The sequence below is a fragment of the Chrysoperla carnea genome, chromosome 3 (genome assembly GCF_905475395.1).
Source record: "Chrysoperla carnea chromosome 3, inChrCarn1.1, whole genome shotgun sequence".
NCBI lineage: Eukaryota > Metazoa > Arthropoda > Insecta > Neuroptera > Chrysopidae > Chrysoperla > Chrysoperla carnea.
Genome location: NC_058339.1, coordinates 40,447,348 through 40,469,208, shown reverse-complemented (window position 1 = coordinate 40,469,208; position 21,861 = coordinate 40,447,348). Strand labels below are relative to the sequence as shown.

At 31.5% G+C, this 21,861-nt stretch overlaps 1 protein-coding gene across 1 annotated transcript; it reads right to left on the bottom strand.

Moving 5' to 3' along the window:
• Positions 1-12,995: 12,995 nt before the first annotated feature.
• Positions 12,996-19,628, bottom strand: LOC123296032. The gene is made up of 3 exons (XM_044877494.1): positions 16,112-19,628; positions 14,708-15,022; positions 12,996-13,006 (listed from the first exon to the last, which is right to left on the bottom strand). The coding sequence occupies exons 1-3, from the start codon at positions 19,626-19,628 to the stop codon at positions 12,996-12,998; spliced, it is 3,843 nt and encodes a 1,280-aa protein (XP_044733429.1).
• Positions 19,629-21,861: the final 2,233 nt, after the last annotated feature.

The following is a 21,861-nucleotide window of genomic DNA, read 5'->3' as shown; positions in this document are numbered from 1 at the left end:
ATATTTGTATTGAAACGAGGATATTTTATGAAAATGCCAGTAGGCTGAAGACTGAATATCCATTTGGTTCTGTATGGAATACATATTTTGCATATTTGTTTTACAAATCATAATCCAGTTTTACAAAACATAATGTACAAATTTTGAGGAGCTAAAGTTTGAAATAAAACTGATGTACCTTGAATCAAACATCGGGATTTACCATTAAAACATGAAGTAATATGAAGGCATTACATTTTACAATTGCTTTGTCTGTGTTTTATGGGTTTCCAAATATCGGTAAGCGAAATATAAGTGGAAAAATAGATCATATTTATTCTGAGGCATTAAAGGCATTATTAAAAATACTAGTTTAAGCTGTTGCTGAACACTTAGAGAAGTGGCCGCTGGTAAGAGAAACGTGTACCGTTTTCAATGATTCAATCGTATTTTATAATACTGTTACCAAGAGTAACGATAAGAAATTAAAAAGAGTACCTTAGGGAACAATCGATGAGATTTTCACTTTCCAGAAGAATTATTCCGAAAAATTGCATTTTTTGGTATTGTCGGTTGCCATAATTCAATACCGGAAGCTCCAAAGAAATTGGAAAAATTCAGGAATGTTAGGTAACTTCATCTGACACATTTCCAGAAACTGTCATCGTTTCAGGCGTAAATATTGAGATTGCATAAGATATATCACATCTTGAAGTTAAATTGCGGGATACTATTTGTCCCCATTGTAAGTCATTCCAATATTGAGTGGTCAGGGGTCCTTTCCACGGTGAAGTTTAAAAGAATAACTTTAAAAAAGACATAAATGTTAATTTTGATTCTATGTACTGCATCTTCCCCTACTATGTTTACATTTTATACTAATGAATATTCTTACAACAAATTGGTAAAGGGTAGAGCGCGGAGGGAAATCTATAATAATATACGGTTAATGTACAATGTTATTGTACGCGTACACTGCTTGCTAACTGATACTTTATGTAACGTGCATATCATTTACATATGACTATTTCTTGTATTCCTTATACAATAAATATAAAATTTAATCATTAATGTTTATTGATGTCACGATTTTTACCTTTTATATACGTAACTTTATAAATCCTAGGTAGTTAAACATTTTTTTGTTGATATTTATGGAGTGATGTCTTGAATTACGGTAGAAAAATGCAGACTATGGTCATGGTTTGCAGACATACAGGCTGGAGCTGGTTAGGTTAGGTTATTTTATATTGACTGTCCACGAAGGACACAGTTAGGCTATAGAACCCATTGTGATACCATATATATCTTTAACCACCTTTTCCGCTAATAATTTAATTAATCAGCTCCTCAATTGGAATTAATCAGCTCCTCATTTGTTAAGGAATTGGTTTTCGCCTTAACCAACTAAGCTACTAGGCTGGAGCAAAGAAGAGCATAAAAAAGAATGTAAGCAAATTACACATATTGAATTGTTCAGTAAATTGTAAGGTAATTTTTTTAAACAAATAATTAAGTAAGTTATAAATTGGTTGGATCTAACAACTTACGAAGAGTAACCCATCAACAGTGAAAGATACGTACTAAATTTTACAAATACTTTTTTCTCGAATTATAGGTTACCATAATTAGATTAACGGGGTAAAAGAAGTCTCATTCATTCCGGACTAATACAAATACAATTTGAAACTGTTCTTAGGCGTTCAGATAAGAGGCTTACCATAAAAGAAACTAGTTAAGGAGAAGAAACTGCTCCAGTGGACTAGAGTGACACATGTTGAAGAGGGCACCTTTAAAGACAATCGATTTGAGTGATTCTAGAATCAGGGTGTGCGTATGTTACGAAACTACAATTTTTTTTTTTTTTTGCTAAGAGTTAAATTCTCGGGAAAAACAAGTGTTGAGGTTTAATAGCGCTTTAAACATTGATAATTCTAAATACTACAATTTTGATTCTAGGTACTACAACTTTCCCTACGAAGTTAGTAATATAACGCTTTGAGTCTCTGGTCTAATTTAGTTTCAATATATTTATCCACCAAGCGTGCGTTTATGTTTTGAACATCGTGTGATGTACATATTATATTATAATGTAAATTACATTCGCCTACTTCAATATGAATGTGAAAACGGTGGGAAAACCCAAGAAATGTTTATGAATTGTATAAAAATTAATTATTATAAATAAATTATTGTTAAAAAAAAATTCATAGTATATGTTAAACAAAGCTATTAGTCCTTGATTGCTGTTAGTGACAAAAAAATTTGTATAAAATCTTGCTGGCACGTGGTAGGCTTCATTACAAGCATGAAAATTATCACCAAGGCGCTTGTTTAACCTTAAGCCGGTTCTCTTTAATCAAATAAAGAGAATTAAGTTATAATTTCTTTTCTTTTGGGAAATATGGCAACAGTTATTATCGCATTAGACAACAGTTATTATCGTACTTTTGAGGCAAATCCCTTTATCCATAATTTAGTTAATCGTAATTTAAATGAAATTTATATAGAAAAGCATCTATGTAAATTTTATGGGGGTTCTAAAATAAAGCCAAAAATAGCCGTGGCCCAAAGTAATAATGACTTTCGGGGGGCATAGGATGATTGTATTTCTATTATCACTTATATCTCGTGTTGGACAAAATTATTTTTTGCAAATACTACTCTCAATTATCTTCTTGATGGATAGCTAGAAAAGCAAATATTCTTCAAATTGAACACGAAAAATCGAAAACTTTCGGAGCTGCATAAAAGAGGAAGCGCCACTTGCATGAAAAATAGTTGTTAAGCCAAGTATAACCGCAACACATTTCTAGAGTGGTACTTATCAATGACAATGTATGTTGGGTAGTGTAAAATCATCGGGTAGTGTAAAAAAGATTGCAATCACCACCCATGTGTAATACATAAAAACAAATTATTTAAAACAGATCCATATACCTTCCAGGTAAAATTCCATGAAATGTTTTCAGCATATCACTATTACTTTTTTTATTCAGACGGAAATAAATAAATATTATAAATCAAATATTTTATTGTATATTTTTTGTAATACACTCCATATACAAAAGGAATGCAATAATAAACAAGAAAATTTTACACAATCATAGACCGCATGTCTCCTCTTTGGCCCAGATTATGTGTATGTAGTAGATACATATAAATATAAATATACCTTTATGTATAATAAATAAATACACTCGACGGTATAGACTTTCGTCCAAATAGAATAACCAAAAAATTTGTCGTAATTGCAGTATCTTCGCCAAAAACAATTCTATCTCAACCCTACACAGCTTAATTGAAAGCATGTTATTTCAAGTTCTTGAAAATGGTGGCGTTTTGTACTTAGGGTTGAAATGGAGGGAAAAATTTTTTAATTTACCTTTATGGCCTTAAAAATTGAACGCCGAACTCAAATATTATTTAACATGAAAACCAATAACCATTGAAAAGGTTATTGACAGTAAAATCGAAATTGACACTTCTGAACTTGATTTTCTGGAATAGTAATCGCATAGAAATCTACCAGGCATCATTCGAAAGCTGAAAGAGTCTATGGCACTTCTATTTTAATCTTCTTGACTTCTTTTTTTCTATTTTCAATTGTCGATGCCAATAACAGTACATCGCCAAAACAAAATTTGGTCCAACCATAAATAATTCGATAATTTTTCAAATTGTATGTATTACTCAATAATGATATATATACTACTCAATAATGCATTTATTACTAAATATTGCTCGGATATATCCCGCATTTTGATTTTTCATATTTTTCTATAAGACAAAAATAAAGACAATTATTTTTATTAGAATTATAGTCTCTTGATTTTTCCACAAAATAGACTTCTGCGTTCTTCTCTAGTTAGAATAAAGCAGTTTAGAAGTGTAAGTTTTACTTTGATGGTTAATAAAAGCTCGTACGACTGCACCGAACAGCGTTTTTTCAAAGAAAATAATAACCTTGCCAATGTTAATATCGGTTTTAATTCAAAATAATTTTTGCAATTTTTTTCTCCTTTGAGCCTTTGGCACAAAGTGGTAGGCGATAATAGCTTATGAACTATATTTTGTAAAATTTGAAAGTGTATACTTTTCGACTAAGCTGTTTACTGTGAAGATCGGAACATTTTTCGCGGAGTTCGATAAATGAAATTACATATAAGATATATGCAATTTTTTTAAATGATTTTATCTGTTTGAAATTCTGTGCCGGCCAGTGTAAGTTCACATTTTTCATGTAATATATATTATTCCTACTCTTATTCATTTATAATCAGTTCATTCTGTCTTTGTTTATTTTTACCTACAGCTTACAAGGTTCTTAAACAAAAGGTTCATTTTATTTAATACTTATCGTGTATGATGAAGAGCTCTTCATCATACACGAAAGTTGCCTAGGTGGTCCCGCTATCTTAATCCGCCCTTTGTTTTTCCTAGTGGTCATATATTCTTTTAATACGACTACAAAAGAAATAATAACTTAGCAATATAATTGTTTTGCAATTATAGCCATTCAAGGGTAGAAATATTTTTTAAAAGGTATTATTTTAGAAAGAGAGTATTATTTTATGATTCTTTTCCCTTTAAAATTCGAAATTTTGCCTACGCAATAATAGCAATTTCTTTGGCAATATACAGTATAGGTTAATTACTTACTTGGGTTAATAACTTAATCCCAATTTGAGTCTTGATAAGTAATTATGTAGTTCTTAAATAAATTTTATCTAATAGTCTTTTTTATGGTCCAACCTGTACAGCAAAATATGTTACCTTTATAGTATGTATATATAAATAGTATTTTATTATATTATATTATTTTTTAATATGCTTTAATTTTAATTTGTTCAATTTAGCATTTAAATTAGTAACATACAGAAAACTTATATGAAAATGAATATTAAATTATAAAAATGTACATTTTGATGTAATTAACTTTTTAGATGGTTTGTTTTTTAACATTTTTCCTACGTAAAATAATAATTTTATATCAGAAATTGGGATTTCGACTTCAAAATGGGAAGAGAAGTGTAGATCAAAAGAAAAAGGGAATGGAACTTTTGTAGCCCATATTGTAGCCCAGTAGCCCATATTGTTAGCCATTTATATTATATGAATAAAAAGAAGACTTCTTACTGACATTCTAATGTATAAAACAAAGAGGGATTGTATATATGTATCCATGAACCCAGCCTGTCAGACTCATCACTTGACGTTGTACACATACAATACCAATCACACACAGTATCACATAACCATAACATAGTACACACTCCCTTTTTATTTTATACATAAGAGAGTTCATAAAAAGTCCTCTTACTTTATATATTTTATACGGCTAAGAAGATAGCTTACAATCGATATAGTGAAAATAAACAACTGACTAAATGACTTATTGAAATACCATGTATAGTAAGTGTTGATTACGCAATCGTTTGATTTTTTACGTCATATAATTAAAGAAAGATAGCCAGACATACATATATGTCAAACACCTAACTGATATTCCCATATCATACAAACTAATATAATTTGCGCTCTCACGTGTAAACAGTGATGTTTACGAAAAAAAATGTTTCAAACAAATGTTGTTTATTTTTTATAAGGAACATTTTTTACATTTAAACTTTTGTTCTGTCTCTAACGGTTTAAACGATGGGTCCTGCAGACGAACTCGACTTCACTTTTTATGCCCTGAGCACGCTATTAATATTTTAGCTAAATATCTTTTTTCGTATTTGAGTTATCATGTTGACAGACAGATAACCGAAAATGGAATAATGAGGTGATTTTAGGAATACCTATAACAAAATTTTGTTCGTAGCGTCAATTTTTTTAAGCCTTATAAACTTGGGACTAAACTTAGTATACTTTGATATATATCATATATGCATGGTATAAAAACGTTTTTCATGTTGTACCTTTATTATGCAGAATACAGTTTTTGTACCATCAATGAAATTAAAACTTAACTTTTCACTTAAACTTTAACATTTTCTTGTTAATATTACATCCGTAAAAAATTTCATAATTTAACGAGGCATATTAATAAAATAAAAATACTCTCAACTGATTAATAATAAACTGTAATTACTACATTAAACAAATGAAAACAAACAATTGACTGAGTTAATTGTTGAAATACCATGTATAGATAGTGTTGATGACGCAATCGTTTATTTTTTGATGTCACGTTAATAAAGAAAGATATCCACTCTTAAATAGCCACATACATAAATGATATTCCCATATTAATACACACTATAAAATTTGCACCTAATTAGCGCCCTCGTGATTAAACAGTGATGTTGACAAAAAATGTTTCATTTTCACAATAAACAAAAGTTGTTTATTTTTTATAAGGAACATTTATTACATTTAAACTTTTGTTCTATCTCTAACGGTTTACACGATGGGTCCCAAGACCCAATTTACCTATGTTGCTCATCTACCATCTCTACCTCACTTTTTAAAGACAGACAGACAGACAACCGGAAATGGGCTAATTAGGTGATTCTATGAACACTTATACCAAAATTTTTTTCGTATCATCAATATTTTTAAGCGTTACAAACTAGGGACTAAACTAAATATACTATGTATATTTCATATACACATGGTATAAAAATTAATCAGCCTCCAATTTGCATCATCGACTGTATAAAAATGATTGGTTAATTAATTATCATTCAGAAATTTATTTTACCAGTTAACTAAACGAATAACTTACCGTTAAATAACCGGATAATTGTCCTCTCGAATCACTATTAATGAGCGATATTTGTCTCCTCTCTTTGGTTTTATACTATGGTTTTAGCATAGTGACAGAAATGTATGAAGTTGGAACATTTTTTGATGCCATGTTATCGGCTAATACATGCATTAATATATCTGATAATTCTGAAGACAGCTACATAAAAGGTTGAATGGCATTGTATTCCCAATGATATTAGGCAATCTTAACTACCTATAAAAAACAATTTATTTCTGTATTTGAACCTGTTCTGGTACAAAAATCACAATCTGGTACACAATCTCTAAGGATTTAATAATATACGTCAACGGCAAATAAGTATGTTGGTATAAATGTTATTAAGAATTGTATAGAAGAAACCTATATCTAATTCTAGCGGATATTGAATCTTTCCAACAGGAAAGGAAATATGTAACATTTATGTAACTTTATAACAATAAGTATTCTAGTATAAAAGACGATCGCATAAAATAGTTTCGATATCTGAAAGATTAATAATGTCTTATACTGGGAAAATTTAATATCCTTAGTTAACCACCTTTCTACAACTTAATTCGACAGAATCAATTAAATTATTATTTTCCCATTTCTCATGGTTAAAATGCTCAAAAATTAAGACAATACAATAAGAGCATATAAAACACAGAAGATGAGAAAATATGTAAAGAAGCAGAAATCATTCAAACCTTAATTTTTTATAATGAAGTCTCTGCAATATGGTTGCTTGTTTTTGTTTTACAAGCTGCATATTAATTTTATGGGTTGCTGCGGTCTTTTTTTTTTGGACAATTCAATCAATTGTACTTAATTCGTATAGTTTAGCTGGCTGTTAGGAGTACGTCTACACAAATTTTTTGATTTATTGCTATCAATTCTATAAAATATACGTACAGCCATTTTATCTTTATTAGTAGAACTAATAACTTTGATTTTTTATATCCAGTGTATTTGTAATATATATCAAAGTACACTAAGTTTAGTCCCAAGTTGGTAACGCTTAACATGTAAAAAGTCCATTTCCGGTTGTATGTCTGTCCGTCTGTTAGCACGATCATTCAAAAACGAAAAGAAATATCAAGCTGAAATTTATGAAATTTATAGCGTGTTCAGAACGTAAAAAGTGAGGATAAGTTCGTTAATGGGAAACATAGGTCAATTAGGTCTTGGGTCTGTAGGACCCATATCTTGTAAACCGTTAGATGTAATAATTCATTTCTCTTCAGAACTTCATAAAGGATGTTCAAACATTATTTGAGAATTTTGATAAGCTCCAAAATCTTATTTATGGCCTATATAAGATAAGCTCCAAAAAATAACTTTTACTTGATTCAAAAAAATGTCATTTAACTGTTTCTTTGGAGGGGGGGGGGGTATACAAAAATTGGACCTATAGAGTTTCTGGCACGATTCACAATATTAATCTATAAGCTTTTCTGATTAAGAATCAATTGACAAAATGCGGTACTCATATTTTGCACACTCAACCCCATCCAGAGTCTGTTCTAAATGAATGGAGGTCGTATTTGTGTAGGTTTTTAAAACATTACTTTATAGAAAAAATTATGCAAGCGCTGATATGAAATACATTTTATACAGGATCAATATTTAACTCAATTGTTTGTTTTCACTTATTACCTAAGTCAATTGTTTGTCTTCACTTGTTTATATTAAATTAAGATTACCATTTAATAATTTTACAATAAAAGTTTCTTTTTTTATTAATTTTTAACCGACTTCAAACAAAAACGGAGGAGGTTATTAATTCGACTGTATTTTTTTTTTAATGTTTGTTACCTCAGAACTTTTGACTGGGTGAACCGATTTGGATGATTCTTTATCTGTTTGAAAGCTGGTGCTTCCCGTTTGGTCCCATTTCATTTTGGTCTATTTCTGACAACGGCATCCACGAGAAAATCATAAAAGTCATAAATTTGCATTAAGTATGCACGACAAGAGGACGAATAATTCAATATCATTTCGATGATTCTTTTTTTAGTGAAAAATTAGTTAGTGTACTTCAGATTCACTAAAAATCACAAAATAAAAAAAAACATTTAACAAAAAGAAAACCGACTTCAAAAGAAAAATTTTTCCAAAACAAATTAAAATGCACTAAAAAGTAAACAAATAATGATAATATAATGTAGTTAAAATTATTGTTATTTTTGGAGTCGGTGACAGCCAAGGAAACAACTCTGACAGAACAGTTTGCTACATTAGCTTGGCTGACACCGACTCCAAAACTAACAATAATTTTAACTCCATTATGTTATCATTATTAGTTTACTTTTTAGTGCATTTTAATTTGTTTTGGAAAAAATTTTCTTTTGAAGTCGGTTTTCTTTTTGTTAAAAGTTGTTTTTGTTATTTTAAAAAAATATATATATTTTGTTGGATAATTGTACTTTCTGTAGGCGACTTATTACTTTTCTCTTATAAATCACTTGAATAGTTATGAAAACAAATTAGTTTTTATTTCAAATTAAATATTTCATATTCAAGTCTAGTTTTTCTCATCAAATGAAATTCTTCAAATACAATATCCATAAAAGGATATTAATTATTATGTAAGTTGTTTTTATATTATGAGAAATGTATAATGTGTGTTTATTTGTTAAATGGTAAATTCTATCTGCATTGGTTTAATATCCGTTCACCACAAACTCATTATTATTTAAATATCGATGCAAATGATTTAATAATTATAAACATAATTTACGAATAAAGCCAAAATTGGGTATAACGATATTGAAGGGTATGGCCATTATAATCGATAGAGCGGGCACTGGATGGGATTGAGTGTGCAAAATATGATCACTTTGTCAATCGATTCTTGATATAGAAAAGCTTATAGATTAATATTCTGGATCTTGCCAGAAACCCCATAAGTCCAATTTTTGCATAACCCCCCCCCCGCGCCTCCACAGAAACAGTTAAATGACATTTTTTTGAATCAAGTAAAAGTTACTCTAGGTTCTATGGGTCATTTAACGTCAAAAACGAGCTTTGTGATTTTTTCGTAAACTTCTTCGTTTTCGAGATATTAACAGATTAATGCTTAGAAAAACTCCAAAAAAGCCATTTTAAAAGCTGAAAAACGGGGCTTACAATTACATTTGTGAGCTTATCAAAATTATAAAATAATGTTTGAACATCCTTTATGAAATTCTGTAATATAGGTTACTTAATTTTATATGGTATTTCATTAAATTATACTATATTACGGCTTTTTATTAGAAAAATTAATAATAGCGAGTGTAAATTCTGTGTTGCAAATTCATTTTTTTAAAGTGTAAATTATACATTGAACTGTCACCAATTGACAGATCACGTACTTATACGTCATCAACAGAGAGCGCCAAAAAACTGCGTTTAAATATCTCAAAAGTATAATGTATTTTAAATATTCTGTTACACTTAAATACAGCATTTTTAAGCAGTATTTAAAATTTTTACTTAGTTATAACGGTGTAAACAATGAATTAAAAAAAAAATACATGAATATTCCCTATACAGGGAATACAACTATGCAACTATATGCATACCTCAGAATGTACTATACTCAACTGCATATCAAGCATACTATATTATAAAGTGAATAATTTCAATTTTTATGACAATATATAACATATTTCTCAATAAGTAAGTAAGTATATACAAAAATTTATAACCATGATAAATAAATAAAAAAATATTGCTATTGTATTGAAAATATATAAAAATTTATGTAGGAAAAATGTATTGAGTTATTAATAGACTACAAGGACATACAGAAAATTTTTTATAAATATTTATTTAACACATATTAATATTTTTCACACGTCATTAAAAATGTGAAATATATGAATGTGCTCTGTAATAATAATAATTATTATTATGATTATTATTATATAAAATAATGTACACATTGCTGCACACAAAAGAAAAAAAACTTGTTTTTAAAAAAATATTTTTGTTTTTAATAAATAATGTGATTCAATAGATGTATTGTTATATAAGTGTACTCGGAATTTCAAAAATTTGAAACGATTCAATTTGATTGTAATTGGAATCTTTTTTTGATGCCGTCGATCGATTATTCTATTACCCTGATTATTGAATAAGCAATGAATTCTTTAATATATAAAAATTTGAAATCAACGAGAAAGGACAGTGTGTCGCATTTAAGACACCCTCCTCCCACTTTCGTCATTTATAGAAATATCAATTTGAAAATTTGCACCTTAATATATTGGGGTGGCTTACATTTTTAAAGATAGTTAACAGAAACCTGAACCTTAAACTCAGCCTACTACAAATTGACAAATAGGGAAAATCTAAAAATTTTGTCTAGCGCCAGAGATGGTTAGAGATATCGAAAAAAATTATTTGAAAAAAATGCTTGAAATATTTTTCTATGCCCATATACTTCAAACTAGTCACTATTTTTAATATTTTCAGTATTTCGCAATGATATTGTTAATTTGATGTAAAAAATGTTCACTACTTTTACTCGTAGATTGATTGATTTAATTATTTTGTACATCCCTGTATTATCAACGATAAACATAAAATTATTGTTATTAACCAAATAATATATTATTCTACAATTCTAAAGCAACAATATACCGTAGATCAAATTCAATTGTTAGTATCACAGTCATAATATGTATTGTCATATAATATTTTGTCTCGATAGATTTCAGTATAATTAAACACATAAGGAGGTATATGTTACTACGTTTATTAATTAGATGGAACTAATTATCCAAGCTCATTGAGATATTTATATTATACTCTCTAACCTCTGATCTCTTTGGGCTATTATCAACATGCTTAAAGTGTATAGGTCGTACAAAGTGAAATAATACCGAATAATGTTCTCAATCAAATCGGTTCGACCATTTAAGAGCTACGATGCCACTGAGAAACACACAGACGCACAGATAAACACTTTAAACTTATAACATTCTTATTAAATCAATATCAAAGTGATGGCCAAGGACATCCGATGAGATGAAAGGATATTGAGGGAGCCATCATTTTTTGGGACTAATTTTTGGTTATATTTTAATGGAAATTGAAATATTTGAGTTGACTTTGTTCTTTTGAATTATTGTTTTGAATTACCTAATTATTTTACCATTTCACTTTTCGAAATTAATTGAGTCAGGTTTATTTGACCATTCATTTCCATAGTTATTATTTTTATATTAAAATTATATGTCGCGCCTTTTTCAAACTGAATCGATTTTGAAGATTATCGCCAATTTTTTAGTTTTTTCGGGTTCAAAACTCTAAGCTCGCACATCAAACATAGCTAAGAACACTAAGAACATATTAAGCACAAGTCTAGCTTTACATTTTTATGCGTGATATGGTTACTTCGACATCAGGGAACTACGGTATTGTTGAAAACATTAGTACCATAAAGTATATTAAATACTTTAAACTACCTTGTAGGCAATAAAAAAAGATGAAAAGCTTCTTTTTTTAAATGAAATATTTAAATTTTAATATTAATAGATAAAAGCTATTTCATTTCGAAATGAAAAAAATTAATTATACATTGTTTGGAGGTTTGTACCTAGAATTTTCGTATGCGATTTATTATATGTATAAATGAATTCTGAGAAGAAATACATCGTGAAAATATAATTGTTCACAGATGGAAGCTGGTATTATAACGGTAATCATGACTAAATTCATTTTCCTAGAAATAATACAATAACTAGTAGTGATGATTCATATGGTTTTTGGTTCACAATTATATGCAAAATATTATTGTAATTACCCTGACGAGAACGAGGGCTATGTGTTTGACCGGTATGCATGTACGTATTCATGTATGTATTGTTTACCTGTTTCCTCCTAGCTTCTAAACTACTTATCATAATTTTAACATTTATAGTGTAAGTTGTAGTTACCCAAATATACTGACGACGTATTTAGTAAAGTATAATCACATTTTAGTAATTAAATCCTGACTATCGCGAGGTTAGATTCATCGAGGTTTCATTTGATTAATAATTTGTTTTAAAAAAATCTATAGAAAGTTTATCAGTTTTTGTCAACTGGTACATTTATCACATACAAAAAACCCTCCTTCTTTGAAAATGACTGATTTTTAACTGACGTGCCAAAAACTTTTGAATTTAATAAATGAAGACAATACATATAGACAAAATTTTGACAAATTCAAAAATCTTATTTACAAATTAGATAATATATATTTATAAAATATCACTACTTACAATAAATAAAAATGTGATTTATCGCTTTAACTTTTATCTGAAAAGAAAAAAAAATCATTTTAATTTTTTCATATTTTTAATTATAAGAAATTATTTTTACAGTTTCTTGATAGAAAATAATTTCGTTACGATCAAAATAATTTCATAGACAAACGATAATGACTTAAAAAAATAAAACGGCAGAATACAGTCTGCGGTGCAGAATACTCAAAATAAAAGAAGTAGTTATTGGGAAAATTACTAATTCTATCAAGGAGGTAATCCATATTAAAAAATTTTTTTTTACATGTTTGGCTTTCACTTCCACTTCCTCGGCTACCTGGCTGATGTTTTGGCAAACTGTTTTTTACATCTCTGTTAACATTCTAAAAAAAACATCAGCCACGTACGTACCTGTTCGTTGCAAAGAATTTTTTTTTGCATGTTTTGCCCTCCCTCCAGACTTATAGTCTCTGGTTGCCTGGCTGATGTTCCCGCATTTGTTAAAGTAACCTTAAATCTTTGCAACAGAAAACTGACGTATCTGTTCAATAGTAAAACTTGCATGTCCCTCTTGCTCTAATACTAGTAAAACTTTTTAAAAATTAACTTTACATTCCCACACGCCCAGTGAGAATTCTTCACCTGAAGTGATACAAAAAATTTTGTAAGATTTCTTACTGTTTTCCATTTTTTTACATTCGATTTTGGATTAATTTATTAAGTTTACGGAATATAAATTTTTTATCTTTTGCCAGTTACGAATATTGACTATATATTATTATTCTCTACATTGTACTACACCATATTTCCAAAGAGTCTGTGCCATTCCATTTTCAAAGAGTCTTTGTTAGGAGTTTAACTGTTAGGCGATCCAAAATGCAATTCACGGTTAAAATTAATTGATAAAAAACTGACTCACCTGTTTGAACCCGGTTTTGCTGTGATGTCGTCGTTGCCAGTACGGTTGTTCATGAGCTCATTTTTAACCTCTAACAATTTCGACGTGTGGAGGTTTCACGTGGGTTTACACAACGAAAATAACAGATGAACCAGTTTACAAATTAACTCACACTTATTAATTTACAATTAAATTGACATTTATTTATTTCTTAAACCTTCGTTCACTACTTAATCGAACACGGTTTAAATTTTACAAATAACGGTTATAAACTAACTAGGCCGGTATCCGATCGAAGCGGATGCTAAACTATAACTACTTAAAAAATGAATGGGCGCGCGTCTACCCGTGTTTACAGTTGTTTACTTTTTGTTTACTAAGTTTTGCGCCTTGGCGCCAACATACCACCCACCAAAGCGCGAAGAGCTTTCACACTCAAAGAAGAGACTTTATAAGGCTAGGTAACAAAACTTACGACAAATCAGCACTTCTCAGTGTTCAATCAGTTTACGACGCATTTTCCACCCACCAGATAACAACAAATTTAGCAAGTAAAAACATAAAAGACGAAACAAAACAAAGATTATTAACTAAAGTAGACAATATTTGGCAACTAATGTGGCAAGCGAAGAAGCTTGTTAACTGGGCGAGTATAGATACCTCGAACAGTGCGAATAGTAGCAACTCTAGCTACTCCGTCACTACCTGGGTGCAGTTCAGTAATGACACCCATTGGCCAGGAAAGAGGGGTAGTGGAAAAATCTGATAAAAAAACTATCTCGCCTATTTCGACAGGTTTACAATCAGTCGACCATTTTACACGTTTATTTAGGGTTACTAAATATTCCTGGGACCAACGCTTCCAAAACGCTTGGGCCATTAATTGGACTTTACCCCATCTCAATTTAGGAGTACAGTTTTCAGGAATTGGTATTTCAGGGGTAGCTAATAACGGAGCTCCCGTAATAAAATGTCCAGGGGTCAGATAATCTGTACCATCAGGATCCTCACTTAAACGACAAAGAGGGCGACTATTTAAAACAGCCTCAATTCGAATAAACAAAGTAGAATATTCTTCAAATGTTAAGATGGTGTCTCCTATTATTCGCTTCAGTAAAGTTTTGGTTGATTTTACAACGGCTTCCCATAAACCGCCAAAGTTTGCTCCGTAAGCTGGGTTAAATTGCCAATTAATATGTTTGGAAGTACAGAATTCAACAATCCTATCCGAATTTCTATTTAGGAATGAATCTACTTCCTTCAAATGTCGAGCTGCTCCTACGAAGTTCCTTCCACAATCAGAGTAGATGGTATGAGGGGAACCCCGGCGTCCCACAAATCGGTCCAAAGCTGCCAGGAAACATCTGGTTGATAAGTCCGTTACACTTTCGAGATGGACTGCTTTGGTCGCCATACAGACAAACACACACAAATAGGATTTGGAAATGCGAGATTTCCTCAGTAAATTTTCTTTACACTGAAAGGGGCCGGCAAAATCTGTTCCGACTTGACTAAAAGGTCGATCTACACGAACTCTAGATGGTGGCAAGTCAGCCATTATAGGCTGATCAGGTTGAGCAGCTAGTTTATGGCATCTAAGGCATTTATGAATTTGCGAACGAACCAATGAACGACAAGAAACAATCCAAAATTTTCGCAAAATTAAAGATTGAACCAATTGAGGGCCAGAATGCAGTGAAGTTTTATGATAGTAATCACAAATCAGGTAAGACAAATGACAATTTTTAGGAAGAATGAAAGGGTGTTTTGTATGACTCGGTAATAATGAATGGGTTAAACGACCACCCACCCGCAAACAACCCTCTTCATCTACAAAAGGCTTTAATTTAACAAGTTTTGAATTCTTTAAATTACCCTTTTCTAGTAATTTAAATTCAGGAGCGAAATAACATTGTTGAGTTTTCCGTACTAAGAGTACTAAGGAATTTTCCAATTCTTTGGTGCTTAAAGGACCAGAAAAATTAAGAGCGCGATCAAATATCATACCTAAACGGGATTTTAAAATTGAAATGTAACGCAGGACAAAGGCAAACGTTCTCTGCAGTCGCATGAAAGAACTAAAATGGGTGATCATTTGTACTACGTAATTTTCATCTATATTAATAGCCAACGAAACTGGGCTCTTTTTCAGCTCAGGAATCTCCAGATTATCAAGAACTGGCAGCGGGGATGTATTTTCAAAAATATTTTTATCCTTTATAAAGGAAGGTCCCGTTAGCCATAAAGGGTGATTTAACAAACTGGACATTTTCAGACCTCTTGATGCACAATCAGCGGGGTTATCTTCAGATTTAACATGTCCCCAATCAGTAGGCGAAGTATCCCCTAATATATCCGAGACTCGGTTAGCTACATATGTATTTAATAAATAGGGAGGGGTTTTTAGCCAACATAATACGGTTTTCGAGTCCGTATATAATTTAATTCGATGGAGTTTTAAATTATTTAAACCCATTTCGGGCGATTTTAATAAACGTGTTAATAAGTGTGCACCTGAAAGTTCAAGGCGATTTATACGAAAAGATTTTAAAGGGGCAACTTTAGTTTTTGAGGCAATCAACGAACTTTGTACTGATAACTCGGTTTTTACTACAAGGTAAAGACAAGCAGCGACACCCTTTTCACTGGCATCACAAAAACCTACTAACATTTTCTCACAATTAGCAGAGCCTATGAATCGGGGTATTTTGATTACAGAAACTTGCATAAGATCATTTGTAAAATGAATCCATTCTTCTGCAAGACTTCCTTCAAGCGGCGTGTCCCAGTCTAGTTGGGAAAGCCATAATTGTTGTAAAAACCATTTCATAAAGTGAACAACGGGAGATATGAAACCTAAAGGATCAAAAACCCGGGCCACATACGAAAGGATTGTTCGTTTTGTCACTATATCTTTAAATGGAGAAATTTTAAATTGAAAACAATCAGAGGTAGGATCCCAAATTAATCCTAATATTTTTATAATATTATCCTCGGTCGCAAAAGATAACGTTTGTTCTCTAAATTCAGTAGGAACAGCTTCCAAAACAGATTCATTGTTGCTGGACCACTTTCTAAGCTCGAAACATCCCGCAGTTAATAATTCAACTAACTCCTTTTGCAATAACTGGGCTTGTTCAATAGTGTCTGCTCCCCCCAGGATATCATCCATATACGTTTGGTTTTCTATAACCGGACTGGCCAGAGGAAATTTTTTCCCTTCATCTTTAACTAACTGTAATAATACTCTTTGGGCAAGGAAAGGGGCTGGTTTCAAACCATAAGTTACAGTATTCAATTCATATTCAAGAATTTCGCAATTCTCTTCAGGCCTCCAAAATATATGCTGATAAATTCTATCAGCTTTATCAACCAGAATTTGGCGATACATCATTCTGATGTCGGCACATAGGGCATATTTATATAATCGAAATTGATTTATAAGATTAGGCAAGGCTTTCTGCAATTTCGGACCTCGCAGCAGGACGTCATTTAAGCTACGGTCAACAAGAGATCCCGGAGCAGATGCATTGAAAACAACTCGAACCTTCGTGCTGGAACTATCGACTTTAGTGACACAATGATGTGGCAGTAAGTAGTCACTAGGGCACTTAGCTGGGCTCATATGGGAAAGGCTTAAATAGTCCTGCAGGAACGAATTATAGGAAACTTTGAGTTCCTCATTTCGAGATAATTTTCTCTCTAAGGATAAATAAGATTTATAGGCAGCGGGACGATTTCTTAATCCATGATTCTTATCCATGAAGGGCAGGCTGACAGAATATCTCCCGGAGGCTTCTCTTTCATAAGTGTTACAAAAATGACTTTCAGCGGCTTCATCTTCCGGGTTTACCAGAATGGGCAAGGCAACTTCTTCTTGTTCCCAAAATTTTTTAAGAATGGACTCAAGACTAGGAGATAAGGCTAACAAAGAAGTTCTACTTCCAGTTACACTATCCGAGGCCACGGGCCCGGTTACAACGTATCCAAAAATGGTTTTAAGTAGGCTAGGCTCCCCTAAAATTACTGACGAGTCAGAATTAGGTTCCAACAAAAACGGATAAACATCAGACCCTAACAACATTTCAACCTTTTCAGGACGATAAAATTCTTCATCGGCTAGGCAAATGTTAGGAAATTTATTTTTCAACTCAGGCAATGGCACGCTAGGCAAGGATTGAACGATCGACGATAAAACGACAGGACACAACGATACAGTACGCTTGCTACGATTAGAAGCAATTACACAATTAACTTCACCACAAACCTTAGCACGTTCATTAGTAATTCCAACTATTTCACAAGAGGAGTAGAAAGGCTTTAAACCCAGTCTTTGGACTAACGATGAAGTAATGGCAGACACCTGAGAGCCACAATCCAGAACCGCTCTGGCAGGCTGAAACTGCCCACAAGTATCACGCACTAAAACGACAGCCGTACCTAATAACACTTGTTTAGGTTTCGCTTTTTTAGATACCTGACACGCAAATGAGTTGTTTTGCATGGCAACAGCTGACGTTTGAGGAGTCTGGGTTACTTCTGGCTTACTTTCCGTAGCCTCAGCTTTACTTTCGAACGTTTTACCTTCCGGATGTAATAAACTGTGATGTTTATTACTCCTACACTTGGAACAGGATTTAATTGATTTACAAAGTGTTCGTAAATGAGGGCCTAAACAATTAAAACACAAATGAGAACGGCGTACTAAATCATATTTTTTTTCTAACTCTAAAGCTTGAAATTTGCTGCAAGTAGATAGGGTATGGGATTGCTGACAACATGGACATCTCATTATTTTAGGCTGACTTTTAATGGAACCTTCAGACTTTGGGTCGGTTTTTTGAGCAAAAAACGACGTACTAGGCTTTCGACCACAATTAGAATCTTTGGCATCTGAATCAATCAACTCATTAGTCCGACACTGTTCGGTTATGAAATCAATTAAATTCTGATAACTAGGTATTGACGAAGAGGCGTGTTTATTTTCAAAAACTTTACGAGTTTTATTATCTAAATTGTGTAACGATAAATGTAAAAGCAAATAATCAAGTTGATCGTTTATGCCTAAAGCCTTAAATGCATTAACAGAACTAGTATGAGTTTTCAAAAACTTATGAAGGTTGGCAGAGTTTCCATTCGCAATTTTACCGAAATTTAAAATATTATCAATATACATTTGTGCTAACCTCCTTTTATTGTGATAACGATTCTTCAATGCAGTCAAAGCTAACAAATAATTTTCCTCTGACAAATGGTATTCAGAAATAACTGCTAAGGCGTCATCGGTTAACAAAGTTCTGAGATACTGAAATTTTTGAATTGCTGACAATAAATTATTATTGTGCACCAAAGATTCAAAAAGCGAGAAAAATGTAGGCCAATCTGCCATCTTATTTGAAAATCGTGGGATATTCAATTGAGGAAGTTGTATTTGCGTTACAATTGGCGAAGGTGCTTGCGCCACAGGTTCCTGTTGCCCTTTTAACAGCATATAAGCAGCTCTAGCTTCAAAAATCAGAGTATCAAACGATGTTTGCACATCATTGACTTTAATTTCACTTTTACGGTCCGTTAAAGCAGCATTAAATTCAATAATGTCCGCTTGAATGTCATCAAAACTTTTCTCATAAGTATCCAATTTTTGAAATCTGGGTAAAAATGATTGTACATTGGCAGAAGTAAGCGTTTTCGAATAATCATAAATTGATTGAACACTGGCGAATATTCGTTCTCTACGCGCCGTCAAGCTTCTAATCTCATCAGCTTCAACAAGTGGCATGGTTTTAAATATTAAATTCAAAAAACAATCTTGAAAAAAGTAAACAAATAGTAAACTTTAAATTTAATATTGACAGATATAAAGTAAATACGCTCGGTAGTAAACAAACTTTTATCAAAATAAACAAATCCTCAAAAATAAATTGTATTTAAATTTATTGTAAAATCAGTTTTATAATAATAAATTCTATTCATTAAATAAATTCATTGAAAAAACGAAAAATACTATAATAGTAAAAATATCAGCTGAGTAATCAAGATCACTAAAAATATTGAAAAAACTAAGTTATTTCAATATTTAAGTTATTTTTCAATATTAGTTTTAATACTATATCTAAGTTATAGTATTAAAACTAAACTATGACAAGATCAACTTTTTGAGTCGCACGCAAACCGACTTGACTCTCAGAAACTGGGCTTGGCGTATAGTATGCGCGCGCAGAACGTTGATCAGTACAAGCACAACTTTACAATTTCAATATGGCTGAAACTTTTATTTATTATTTTTAACACTAATTACTTTTTTAACCGCGAATTTACTACCCGCATTGGTCAAGGATCCAACTCGAAGGACCAATTTTGTTAGGAGTTTAACTGTTAGGCGATCCAAAATGCAATTCACGGTTAAAATTAATTGATAAAAAACTGACTCACCTGTTTGAACCCGGTTTTGCTGTGATGTCGTCGTTGCTAGTACGGTTGTTCATGAGCTCATTTTTAACCTCTAACAATTTCGACGTGTGGAGGTTTCACGTGGGTTTACACAACGAAAATAACAGATGAACCAGTTTACAAATTAACTCACACTTATTAATTTACAATTAAATTGACATTTATTTATTTCTTAAACCTTCGTTCACTACTTAATCGAACACGGTTTAAATTTTACAAATAACGGTTATAAACTAACTAGGCCGGTATCCGATCGAAGCGGATGCTAAACTATAACTACTTAAAAAATGAATGGGCGCGCGTCTACCCGTGTTTACAGTTGTTTACTTTTTGTTTACTAAGTTTTGCGCCTTGGCGCCAACAGTCTTTTAAAATCATTCGCTTTATAAGAAATATTTCTCACAATTAATTTTATTACTATATAAGTTTTTGGCATTAATTATTATAAATTTGTGAAATATGTTTATATACGATTTTTATTTTTTATAAGGTTGTCTCTTATCGATGACCTTATCTTAATTTTAAAAATTGAATGCCATACGACCAACTACATTAACTTCTGTACAAATTATCATTATTGGTTGATAATGTTTTTAATTGAAAATACAAGAAAATTCATTAAAGTATTTCTGAATACCAGGCTAAAAAATGAAAATTTTATTCATACCATTTCTTTGATTTTTGATTTTGAATAAAGAATTATTTGATTTGAATAAAGCGGCGGTTTTTACTTTTAAGCCCAGTGAAGCGGCCGAGTATCAAGCCAGTAATATATAAGATTCTAACTTCAGATCGACATATCAAGGCTTACTTAAATCCTGAGGTCCTGAACACTTTGCACTGAATTACCTCTATAATTGGGACGAAGCAAACCTCTATATCTGGGATTCGTTCTTTCGATTTTATCGTCATAGTTACCTCTATAACTGAGTCAGCGAGTGAATTTTATTTGCATTAACCTCTGTAGCTGAGAACTGAGATAAAATCTTTTTATTTGTTTACTTACTTGTTCTTATTCTACTTACAAATTCCGCACTTAACTAATTTTGAGCCTCAATGACCTCCAGTTTTAGTTTTGCTAAACTAGATGACCTCCGGTTCCAGTTTTACCATGGATGTTTATTTGAAAAATGGCGAAACGAAGGCTCCAATTGTTATCAGTACGTAAAAAAAAACCTGAAGCTAATATTATTTTATGAAACTGGGAAGACACGCGGTGTCGAATTTAATGTGCCAAAATCTAGTCTTTGTAGAATAACTCAGAATAAAGATAAAATTCAATCATAATGTTCTGAAGGACAAGGAAAAATAAAACATGTACGTTGATCAGAATAATCTGAAATTGAACAATGTTTGCTAGCATGGGTCTAGCAAGTTTGTAACAAAAACGTTCCGATAAGTAGACCTATGATTAAAGAAAAGGCCCAAGATTTTGCGCGAAGGCTCGTGCTATTCATAATTTTTGTAGCAGCAATGATATTGATAATACTATATAACTGTATTTAATAATCGCATCTCTATAACTGAAATAGTCTGTTTTTTTACCTCTATTACTGGAGCCC

What these genes read in the sequence shown, in the direction of transcription:
- LOC123296032 (XM_044877494.1), bottom strand. Translation starts at nt 19,628, where the DNA reads ATGCCACTTGTTGAAGCTGATGAGATTAGAAGCTTGACGGCGCGTAGA. An exon ending in AAGAGGTCTGAAAATGTCCA is followed by an intron (nt 15,023 to 16,111) that starts GTTTGTTAAATC and finishes AATTTAACCCAG; the next exon opens with CTTACGGAGCAAACTTTGGC.